Source organism: Eublepharis macularius, chromosome 5 (assembly GCF_028583425.1).
Source record: "Eublepharis macularius isolate TG4126 chromosome 5, MPM_Emac_v1.0, whole genome shotgun sequence".
Taxonomy (NCBI): domain Eukaryota; kingdom Metazoa; phylum Chordata; class Lepidosauria; order Squamata; family Eublepharidae; genus Eublepharis; species Eublepharis macularius.
The window spans coordinates 78367647-78380172 of NC_072794.1; the positions used below are offsets into that span (position 1 = coordinate 78367647).

General features: G+C 49.5%; 1 protein-coding gene across 1 annotated transcript in view; it reads right to left on the bottom strand.

The window, feature by feature from the left end:
• PATJ (PATJ crumbs cell polarity complex component) overlaps positions 1 to 12526 on the bottom strand; it is a 286475-nt gene that overhangs the window by 93343 nt on the left and 180606 nt on the right. The window contains exon 30 of the mRNA XM_054979641.1: positions 10693 to 10889. Within this exon, the coding sequence (XP_054835616.1) occupies positions 10693 to 10889 (197 nt within the window). The remainder of the gene's footprint in view (positions 1 to 10692; positions 10890 to 12526) is intronic.

Below are 12526 nucleotides of genomic sequence, written 5' to 3' on the forward strand. Positions count from 1 at the left end.
GTCACCAGAAGTAATGTGGCAACCCTACTAACCTACCATACAAGGTTGTTGTGAAGATAACAATGGAGGGGAGAACAATGTGTCCCCTTTGGTTAGAAAAATTAGGTATAAAAATCTAAATAAATACATAAATTTGTTTCTCACCAACTGCCAGCCACATGTTTGGTCATCTAAACAGTAGTAGCATATTTAGTGGCTAGGAATCTGTACCCATCTGCTATGCAATCTACTGTGTCACAACACAAGGAAACAAAAGCCCGGACTCCTTTAAAAATTAACAGCTACGTACTGTCTTAGTTCTGACGTAATGGTTTGTTGCTACATCAGCAAGACAAGAAGATGTTTGGGTCCAATGCTCCTTTCTCCTCCTCCCAAGCAGTAAGATAATTATTTCCATGTCTATGGCAAACTACATCTGAACTAGCAACCAGTGGTTTACACAATGTGGGCAAACCAGCATTCCAAACAGATAGTGCTGCTGTAAGGGAAAGTACAGGCCATCATTCACTGGTACACATTTAAAAGTAAATTAGGATGGAATGCGTAGTCTGTCTGTAGCAGCAGAAAAGAGCAAGAGACCAGTAGCACTAACAAAATTTATTGTAGATTGAGCTTTCCTGAGACACAGCTCACTTCAGTTTCCCATGTGTCCAGATGATGAAAATGTTTTCAATAAATCTCTGGTACAGGAGGGGTGTTAGTGGGTAGGGGCTGAGAAAGCACTGTTCCAAGTCAGCCATGAAAACGTTGGGTATTGGGATGCCATGCAAGTGGCCATGGCTGTGCCATGGATTTGAAGGAATAAGTCTTCACCAAATCTGAAGTAATTGTGGGTGACCACAAACTGGCAGAGCCTGCTAGCAAGATCAGCTGTGTTATTGTCAGTGATGGTATTCCTTTAGTGGCTTGTAGTCCATCTTTGTTGGGGAGGCAAATCTTTTTTTGCCCACAGACAGCCCCCTAATATTAAACAATATCTCACTCCTAATAATGTACTTCCGAACACTGACACTGAGACCAGAGCTTGCAATAAATCAAAATGTCAACTCTGTCCCCATATTTACTCCAACAGCATGATCACTGGACCTAACAATGAGAAACAACACGAGATTGCTGAAATGGAGTTTATTCACAAATTCAGAATAATGGATCACGCCACCCCCTGGGGCTGAACAGGGTTCTTATCTAACCACAAATGCTAGTTTTTGCTCTAATCAAGCTGGATTGTACCTTTATTTCCTGATGCCCTCCCTTGTAACACCCCATACACCTTTGGCTGGGATATAGCAGCTCAAGGATCTCCATTTCTACTTCTTCTAAATCTCCACACCCATTTTCAGGTGACTGACATTATACTACAGCTTTATCACTTCACTTAGATTCTTTGTATTACCTATGCCCCACTGTTCCCACTGCAACTGGGAAGTATGACATTGCTGATTGCTATGAATGCACCAGATAATGTGTCAGTGTTAGTGATTTCCATTTGTTCTAATATTATTGCCCATCAACTTGATTTTATTTCTGTTAGTGACTGCATGATTTCCCATTTAAAATAATTATTTAAGGAATGACAAGTCATAAAACAGGGTTAACATACCTGTAACTTATGTTCATCTGTGCTGACACACATGGGGACTGCGCAGGCGCAGGCCAGCCGCCGGAGAATTTTCTAGAGCTTCCATGGCTCCGAAGGGGCCGTTTGTCGCGCGCCTCAGCGACCGTTTTCCCGCCCAAATGGTCACGTGATCCTCCAGCGACCAACGGCCCCTTCCCTCAGTTCTCCTTTGCCGCCGCTTGACCAACACACTTCAGCCATAACACCTTAAAAACACCAATTTCCGTTACAGCCATCACAATATCGTGCATTGGAGTTCACAGCGGGGTAGGAGGGAGGGTTGTGTGTCAGCACAGAAGAACTCGATGAACATAAGTTACAGGTATGTTAACCCTGTTTTCATCTTCGTTCTTCTGTGCCTCCACACATGGGAGTGTACCAAGCTTCACACAATAAGGAAGGCGGGGGTGAAGTCCAACACAATTTTATTAAGCAAACAAGATCAACAATAAATAGATATGCATATATACATCTATGTAAAAATAATGTGAAAGGACACATAAATACTCAATATTTACATATATACACACCCCCAGGTACATATATACACACTGTCACTCAAGGGTACCCAACAGGTACGCCAAGAAAGTCATACCAAAACTCCCTCAGGAAAAAAGGGAGTGTAAGACAGCCTTGGCCACAGATACATCCTGCTCCGCATTGACATCAACGGCGTAATGCCTGACAAAGGTGTCTGCAGAGGACCATGTGGCTGCTTTACAAATGTTAACCAGGGGCACCCCCCTGAGGAGTGCCGAAGAGGATGCTTGGGACCGCGTGGAGTGGGCTCTGACATGAAGCAGGCAATCCACCCCTGCCAGGGAATAGGCCTTGCTAATGGCCGTCACAATCCACCTAGACAGGGTCTGTGAGGAAGCCCTGTTACCCTTGTCCTTGGCCCCAAAACACACAAACAGGTGAGGACTGGAGCGGAATCCCTTCGTCCTATCCAGGTAATAGGCTAGGGCCCTCTTCAAGTCTAGGGTATGGAGGGCCTTTTCCCCCTTAGAGGAGGGTTGAGGAAAGAATGCAGGCAGTGAGATATCCTGCGAGAGGTGGAAGGCGGACACCACCTTGGGCAGGAACCCGAGGCAGGGACGCAGGACCACCTTGTTGGGATGAAACACAAGAAAGGGAGGGTCAGACCGCAGTGCAGACAGCTCACTGACCCTCCTGGCCGATGTGACGGCCACCAAGAATGCTACCTTGTAGGATAGCATGTCCAAGGGGCATGTAGCCATAGGTTCAAATGGAGGCAACATGAGACGTGAGAGTACCAAGGACAGTGACCACTGAGGCACTGGCGCCGACACAGGTGGGTAAAGATTGTACATGCCCTTAAGAAACTGGCGGGATTGTGGGTGAGAAAACACCGTAGCACCCTCAACTCGGGTGTGAGCAGCTGATATCGCTGCCAGGTGGACCTTGAGGGAGGACACCTTCAAACCCAAGCCACGCAAGTGGCACAAATACTCGAACACAACCCCCAAGGGACTGCTGTCAGGCACCACCCCTCTGGCAAGTGCCCAGAGCTCAAACCTGCGCCACTTGGCCGCATAAGCGCGCCTAGTGGATGGCCGACGAGCATTCAGGAGGACCCTCTGTACCTCGTCAGTAAAGCCTATCGGGGAGGAACGATCCGCCAAGCCGTTAGGTGCAGCTTCCTGGGATCGTGGTGGACCAGGCTCCCGTTTAGGAGAAGGTCTTGCCGAGGGGGCAGACTCACATACGTCCGTTGGGACATCTGTAGGAGCTTCGGGAACCAAACCTGCCGTGGCCAGAAGGGGGCCACTAGGATGCAGTCCGTCCCGTCCTCCTCTATCTTGCACAGGACCCTGGGAATCAAGGGGAACGGAGGAAACATGTAGTGCAAGCCCTGCGTCCACGTAAACTGGAAGGCATCCCCAATAGAGAGGGGGTCGCTCCCCGCCCTGGAACAGAACGTGTGGGCCTTGGTGGTCGCCGCAGTGGCGAACACGTCTATCACTGGATGACCCCACATCTGGAAGATCGGCCCAACGCACTCTACGTTCAGTTCCCACTCGTGGTCCAGTAAAGGGACCCTGCTGAGGGCATCTGCCCGGGCATTGTCCGACCCAGCCACGTGTATAGCACGGAGCGACACGCCGTTCTTGATAGCCCACTGCCAAGTGAGTGTGGCTTCCCGGCACAGGGCCATGGACACTGTGCCCCCCTGCTGATTCACGTAGTACATGGCAGTCGTGTTGTCCGTCTGCACCAACACATGACGATTTCTCAGCAGTGCTGTAAGAGACACAAGTGCGAAACGAATGGCCCTTAGTTCAAGCACATTAATATGGAGGGTCTTTTCCCTGTCAGACCAGACATCTTGCACAGACACATCACCACAGTAAGCCCCCCATCCCAACAGAGAGGCATCAGTGGTAACCGTGATGTCATGGTGTTGATACCCAAAAGGGGTCCCCTTAAACAAGTTGTCATCAGACAGCCACCAGTCCAAGGAGGAGAGGACGACCCTTGGGATAGAGAATTTGAGGGACGGAGGGTGCAGCAGAGCATCGTACCTCCGCACAAACCAGTTCTGGAGAGGGCGCATACGCAGCCTAGCGAAAGGCACCACAGAGGTGGCCGCTGCCATATGCCCTAGTAGGCACTGGATAGTGCGCACAGACTGGAATCGGTTCCTTTTAAACATGGACACTAGACCCCTGAGGGACCGAGCCCTCTCCAAGGGGAGCAGGGCCTTACCCTCCACAGAGTCTAACAGTGCACCAATGTAGGACACCTTGCAGCTGGGCACCAGTTTGGATTTCTCCAAGTTCACCAGGAGCCCCAGGCGTTGGCAAGTGCTAAGTACCAAGCCAATGTCCTGCACCAGCCTAGACTCCGATTCAGCCACGATGAGCCAGTCATCGAGGTACGGAAAGATGGTACAGCCTTCCTCCCGTAGGAAGGAAACCACAGAGGCCACACATTTAGTGAACACTCGTGGGGCAGTGGACAGGCCAAAGGGGAGCACCTTATACCGGAAAACCCTTTGCCGGTAAACAAAGCTCAGGTATTTCCTGTGCTCCTTCCGTATGCCCACGTGAAAGTATGCGTCCTTTAAGTCAAGAACCGCAAACCAATCCCCCTGTTTCAGCAAGGCGATCACAGCCGCCAACGTAACCATTTTGAATTTGGTCACCTTGAGGAAGGCATTAAGGCCCCTCAGATCTAAAATGGGACGTAAGCCCCCATCCTTCTTAGGGACCAGGAAGAACCTAGAGAAGAAACCCTTTACAGAGTCCTCATAGGGCAATTCTTCCACAGCACCCTTGGCCAAGAGCGACACGATCTCCGCATCCAGCTCGGCCATAGTGTTATTGACAGCTGTCAGGGGTGAACTGCATCTAGGCAGCTCAACAAACTCCAGCCCATACCCCAGTTCAACAATAGTTAAGACCCATGAGTCAGATGTTATTGACTCCCACTCAGAGATGAGTGGACTAAGTCTGTCCGAAAAGTTCGGGGATACGGCTGGCGCGACCCGTCAGTACTGCCTCCCGGCGCCCTGCTGGTCTTTCTGCTGGGCCGGTTGCTGTGCCTGACGAGGCTTGAAAGGCCGACGCCTCCTCTGCTGTTGTGCGGGAGGGTAAGGCCGCTGCTGGTAGGCAGGAAACTGTTGGTAGCCCGGCCGCTGCTGTTGGTATCTGCCCTGGTAGTGGTAAGGGCCGGACCGGGGAGCGTACCGTGACCTAGAGGAGGGCTTGTCCGCTGGAGCCAGACCCAAGGACCGCGCCGTCTGCCTGTCCTCTTTTTTCTTTTTCAGGGTCTCGTCGGTCGATTTGGAGAACAGCGAGTCCCCTTCAAAGGGCATGCTCTCCACCCTGGAACGCACCTCTTGGGACAGGGCCGTCGACCGCAACCAGGAGTGGCGCCTGAGGACCACCGCCGAAGCCATTCCCCGAGCAGCGGTGTCAGCAGCGTGGCTCCCAGCATTCATTTGCTGTTTAGACAGCCGGACAGCCTCTGTTTGCAGCAGGGACACCACAGCCTTCTGCTCAGGAGGGAGGTCCCGGGTATAGGATGCCAACTTCTCCCAGAGGTACAGCTGGTACCCTGCCATGATGGTCTGGTAGTTGGCAATCCTCAGACCCAGTGAAGCAACGATGTATTGGCGCCTGCCCATGGCATCAAGCTTCTTGCCCTCTTTATCGGCAGGCACCGAGGAGTGACCCGATCGTCGGGGGTTGAATTCCTCTGTGACCAAGGAGGAAGGTGGAGGGTGTTTCACCAACGCCGGCCAGGTGCCCTGCTTGATCTTGTAAAGCTGCTCGATGCACTTGGATGTTGGAGGTTGATCACAGGGCACCTGCCACACCTTCTCCACAATCTCCTCAATACCCTCGAGCATGGGAAAGCCAACGTACGCCGGATTATCCCCATAGATACGTTTGAGGAGCTTGTCCTTGGTCTGGGGAACAGCCGAAGAGATGTCCATCTCGAGAGCCTTGGCCATCCTTGCCATCTGGTCGGCGTAGATGCGGAGGTCCTCGAATGGTGAGTCCGCAGATGGCACTAGCTCCTCAGCCGGCGATGGTTCGGACCAGGACTCCGACTGGTAGCCGCCAAAGCTCTCCCCATCCTCCTCATCGGAACCGAGCTGGGATTCCGGAACCTGGAGCGGAGGGGGAGCCCACGCCGACCTCGATGTCGAAGGCCTCGGTTCCGACACGGAGAAGCCCGCAGGTGCCCCCTCCCATTGGCAACGGTATGGCGAGGGGAGGTAGGAAGCCTGCCGATGCCGGGACGCAGTGGACCGGACTGATCGGACACTGTCCCCGGAACCATGCCGCTCACGACCGACCGGAGGTGGAGACGGACGGGCAGGCGACGGACGGCTCCGACGAGGAGACGGGCTCGGTTCCAGCCTCGGCGACCGAAGGGGAAGCGATGGTCGGCTCCGACGGTGCGGGCTCGGCTCCGGCCCCGACGAGAATTCCGCGGGCACCGTCTCGAAGGCCATCGGATCCGGCACAGGAACGGTGATGTCTTCTGGCTCCGGGGAGCCCAGGTGAGGGGAAGGCGTGTGAGGAAGCACGATGACCTCCTCCTGAGGAGCGGGACGCGGCGACCGATGATGCTTGGTCTTCTTCTTCTTCTTCGCTGGTTCCGAAGAAGACCTCGGAACCGACGCGCTCCTCACCTTCGAAGGGGACCTCGGCTTCGACCTCTTAGGCTTCATCGGAACCGATCCGGACGTCGGTTCCGACCGGGGACTCGGTACCAGGATCCTCGGTTCCGACGTAGGTCTCGGATCCGACCTGGTAGATGACGCGCTACGGGGCGGCCGCACCGGTCCCTGCGCTGGAGAGGCCGCTCTCGACGCCGAGGTACTCGGGGGACGCGGTTTCGACCCCGACCTCGCGGAGGCCACTGAGCCAGCTCTGGAATGCCGTTCGGCAGAGGGGCTTGGGCCGGCCTTGGAGGAGGGCAACGGAGCGCCTCCGGACATGACCTTCTGCCACAGGGAGGAGTTTAGTCGGGCCTTGCGCTCCTGCCGGGCCTTGCTGGTGAAACCCTGGCAAATTTTACAGGCCGTCACATTATGGGTCTCCCCCAAACAGAACAGGCACAGTTCATGGCCATCGGTCTTGGCCATTTTCGTGTGGCATTGGAGACAATGCTTGAAGAGAGCCTTTGAGGCCATCTTCAGGGGCACGCGAAAGGAAGGTCAAAAACAGTCCGAGTCAAATTACCGAGTCCACAACAAAGTCCAAAACGAGATCCGAAGAATAGTCGAGGTCACGAAGTCCGAAGTCAAAAGCCAAGCAATCAGTCAGAATAAAGCACGAAGCACAAAAAAGCACAGAGCAACGAAGCTCACGTTCTCTCCAAGCGGCGGCAAGAAGAGAACTGAGGGAAGGGGCCGTTGGTCGCTGGAGGATCACGTGACCGTTTGGGCGGGAAAACGGTCGCTGAGGCGCGCGACAAACGGCCCCTTCGGAGCCATGGAAGCTCTAGAAAATTCTCCGGCGGCTGGCCTGCGCCTGCGCAGTCCCCATGTGTGGAGGCACAGAAGAACGAAGATGAACCTGTGCTTAGAGTTGCCAGCTTCCAGGTGGTGGCTGGAGATCTCCCAGAATTCTAACTGAACTCCAGGCCGCAGAGATCAGTTCCCCTGGAGAAAATGGCTGCTTTGGAGGGTGGACTCTATGGCATTATACTCTCTTAGGTCCTTCCCCTTCCCACATTCCATCCTCAAAATCTCCAGGAATTTTCCAACCTAGAGCTGGCAACCCTACCTTTGCTGTGGACAGGTTTGGAACTGGGGTGAAAAGAAAAGGCCCGACTTAGCAACTGACAGAAGAGCCAGCCAAACAGCCTTAACCATGACTAGACATGGGCATGAACGGAAAAAAAACCCCAAACACCCTGTTCGTCGTTCGTTGCCATCCACGAACAATGAACAATGAACATGGACGAACATGAACTGTTCCCGAACATGTTCGTTGTTCATGGGGGCCAGAACCCCCCCAACATCCCCCCTCCCCTCAAACCCACTTACCTGGCCTTTTAAAGATCCTTTAAAACTATCAGCTGATAGTTTAAAGGACTCTGTCCTGGCAAAAACAGTAGTGTCTGCTGGCAGCTAGTTTGAGGGGTTACAAACTGACCTTTCCAATGTCCAATACCCACCAAATTTGCAGGGGACATAGTCCTCACTGTCCTCTGAAGACCCCCCAAGTTTCAGAGAGATTGCACCCCGGGAAAGGCATGATCCACGGGTCTCCCCGTTGGCTGTCATTTTCTCTTCACAGTGGAAAAACGGGACTCTCTGCTGGATATACTTTGAAGGGTTAAAGCCAGAAGGAAAGCCAAAAGGAGTTCAGACAGAGTTCAGTCCCTGCCTCCGGTTGCCAAGGGGACTGATTGCAAGTGCCAGACTGTCTGGCTTGACGAACGGCTGCCGAAGGCAACGAATGAGGCTTGCAACGACCACCTGTTCGTTTAGGATGGGGCCGCACGAACAGCTTGTTCGCGAACAGAAGATTGGGCAGTTCATGGGGTTTTTTTGTTCGTAATGCTGTTCGTGCCCATGTCTAACCATGACCCACCTTGAAAAGGGGAAGAGAGCTACTTAATGTTTGACACAAAGATCAGCCAATCAATGCCGTGCATATATTGCTTCATACATGAAAAAGATTGTACTATCCTTGGCAAAGGTTTGTGTGATTGCAACTGCCGTGAATATTCCTCTACAATAGGATTAGTGCTGAATTTATGCATGTCTGTATGCAGTCTCAGATTAGTGCTAATATCTCTAAAAGCTAAAATTAATTCTATTCAAGCTGAACAGATAAACTAGATTAAACTATAAACTATATTTAAAGCAGTGTGTTTTAATTAATTACAGCAAACAAAAAGGATGGTTTTTTTAAAGTCCCATTTTTTCATTCTGCAAGAAAACACATACTCTCTTTCTCAAGCTAAGAGAAACAGAATTAATATGTTATGTTTCAAAACTGGATATGTTGCGTTGGTCTGATCAGATACCATGATAACAGATATTAAAATACAACAAAAATAGAACTGCATGAAGACAGCTAAAATGTCAAGAAAGCTCAGCGATGAAAGTGAATTACATCTGCTGGAACTCACAGCAACCTAAGTCAGAAATAGATCTAAGTAATGTTTTGTCAATGTGAAGAACCTGACTGTCCTCTCCACTTCCTCAGCACTGGATATGCCATTACAAACTGTTTTGCTTTAAACAGAATAGTCAAATATGCATGAAATAAGAAATGGCATGAGACAATTACAAGCCCTCAGTTCTCCTCACACATGATGTAGAATAGCGCTCCTGAATTAGTCAGCCAGAACCCAAAGATAATGATCCATGGACTCTGACTGTTTTGTTAAAAAAATGAAAGGAGGGTGAGATAATGGACCCCATAGATAAGAAAATCCATGATCAGGATCACATGCATTTTCCTTTCTTTAATGTGGCTATTTACAAGATTGGGAAAGTCACAGTAGAGAAGGGGGTGTTTTGCCTTTTCCTTCCTGCTGTTTTCTTGATCTAATTTCCACTCACAGTCCCAAAGCTATAATTATTTTTAAGACAGAAAAGACCAATATTGTATCCTTATTTGTCCCCATGGAGCTACCTGCATCTTAAGGAGGATAATGTAGAGCACGGAAATGGTACCGGAAGAAAGGGTTAATCAATCTTCATCCCATTGTTGTTGCCACAATGAAATAAACACCCCTTGCAGTTGCTCTAAACTAAAAAGAAAAAAGGGGAGATCCTAAACATGGATCTAATTGGGTCAGTAATTCTTATTTTGGTTTTATTCAGTTTACGTATCCCTCAGACAGTCAACTATTATAAGAAAATACCATATTTATATTTTGCAAGTCATAAGTTTTTGCTTAGATGAAACACAGAGCTTCATTTGTAAAGAGTACTAAAGCCTACTGTGTTTACAATATCTGTCATGTAGAAGCCCCTCCCTCATTTCAGATATATGGGGGCTTATTGAGATTGGATTATTCAGTGCTATGAGTCATTCTATGACTCATGGGACTGGCTCAGTGCTTTCCACATTGGGTATCCTTTCCTATTTTTTCCCAATTTACCAACGGATTGTTTCTTGCATCCCTGAAGTGTCACCAACGTATCCATTGCCTATGGATGGGCCTGCTTTGCTCCCTGACTGGCACTCACCTATAAAGTTTACATCCTCCTCTTATGCTGTGTGGCACAGTTGGGGGGGGGAGGTTTGAAATGGAAACTGGCACACATGCCCCTATTTCAGGAAACATAGTATTAACAGTTGCCCACACACATTGAAATCCCTCCTTTATCTTTGTGGCTCTCTATCCACTGTCCAACTGATAGGAACTTGACCATGACATTTGCACTTACAGAGAATGATAGAACATGTCTAAGTGTGTAAATAGCAACAGCAAAAGGCTATTCCCCAGAACTGTGCCTGTTAGCACGTTTGCCTTATTTGCAGTTTCAGATCATTATTTTGTATTCGATTCTTGATTTTCTCTTCCACTGCAAGTTAAAACATTTAAACTGAAAAAGAAAAAATTACCTCTAAAAGTTCATCTCCAATATGCATTCTTCCATCTTTCCCTGCAGGGCCATCTGGACTGATGCCCACAACAAAGATGCTCATGCGAGACCTGTCCTTATTGCCAGCAAGACTGAGTCCAAGACCATTCTTATCCTTCTCAAGCTCAATAATGTGCAACTCCCCTGGAAGTTCTGCATATCTTTGCCTGATTTTCTCTGAAATAAATCGATAGTATATATTGTTAGACCTAAACACTCAATGTAACATACCAGTTGGTTATATTTAACAACAACAACAACAACAACAACGCTTATATACTGCTCTTCTAGACAAATTAGTGCCTTACTCAGAGTGGTGAACAAGTTAGTGTTATTATTATCCCCACAATACAGCTAGGGAGCTGGGGCTGAGAGGAGTGGCTTACCCAAGGCCACCTACTGAGCTCATGGCAATAGTCAGATTCAAACCAGTGGTTCGAAGTGGTTCACAGACAAACCACTTAACCACCGTGCTACAGCAGCTGCACTTACCAGCCAATGCTGACCTCCAATGTCTCTTGTACTCTACTACTGGGTAGGATCAGCATAGCCTGCCCAGTGGTGTCTTGCCACTCATTGGGAGTTAATGCACAAAGAGAGAATTTGCATATATTTGTTTCCCATCAAAACTTTACTATTGGTGGTCTTGCATCAGAGAAACATATGGTTTATGTTCATTAACACTGATATTTTGCTATGCCCTGTCAAGGCTGGTTAAAGAACATCCATAAAATCACTAAAGCAATTGACAATCAGATTCTGCAAGGAAAGGGAAATAAATAAACATCTAGTTTTTGTTACCAAGGAAATTATTCAATCTTATTTATCAAGACTGGGGAGAGGTGATGTGTACCTCAACCAGATTCAAGTTCAGTGGCACCTTAGAGACCAACAAGATTTTCAGGTGTAAACCTTCGAGCTCCCTTCTTCAGATAGCTCAACAGTATTGTAAGCAGTCAGCCTGGCTTCCGCCAGCTATACAGCAGTTTTCATATAGCTGCATGTGATATTAAAAGTGGACACACCTCTGGAGTTTAAAATGGTTACTGTATGGCCACCAGGGAGCCTCTGATGTTGCTACATCCCACCCGGGAGAACCAGGCATGCAAGGAATGCTGCTCTGGAATGCAGAGTGACCGCAGCTTGATTGGATTTACTGCCATCGCCAGCCCCACTGGTGCTCAGAGCAACAAAGGACTTGCAGCGTCAACCCCACTTAGCACATTCCTCTCCCTCCTTCCGTGATGAGATCTCCTGTCAGTGATTGAGGAGCTAATCAAACGACATTCATAAGTATAGACAGTTGTTCCTGGCACAATGTATCCCCTCCCTAAAAACACTTAACCTAGCTCTAGTGCGCTTCATCAGCAAACTATCCTTTTTGTGCAGTGCTAGAACTAGTTTTACATTTGTATTCACACACACCGGCAGCTGCCAATCAAAGTACTCAAGCCTTTTGTCTAACCCAGGAACTAACCATTGGAGCCTTTGTTCTAACTGCTAGGAGGACTCTCCTCCATCTCAGGGCACATTTTACCTATAAAGGTAGAGCTCTGGCCCCATTCAAATCATGCTAGCTTCCAGGATGTTGGTTGTTGTGGGTTTTCCGGGCTGTATTGCCGTGGTCTTGGCATTGTAGTTTCTGACGTTTCGCCAGCAGCTGTGGCTGGCATCTTCAGAGGTGTAGCCCCAAAAGACAGAGATTTCTCAGTGTCAGATCTCACTGAGAGATCTCTGTCTTTTGGGGCTACACCTCTGAAGATGCCGGCCACAGCTGCTGGCGAAACGTCAGGAACTACAATGCCAAGACCACG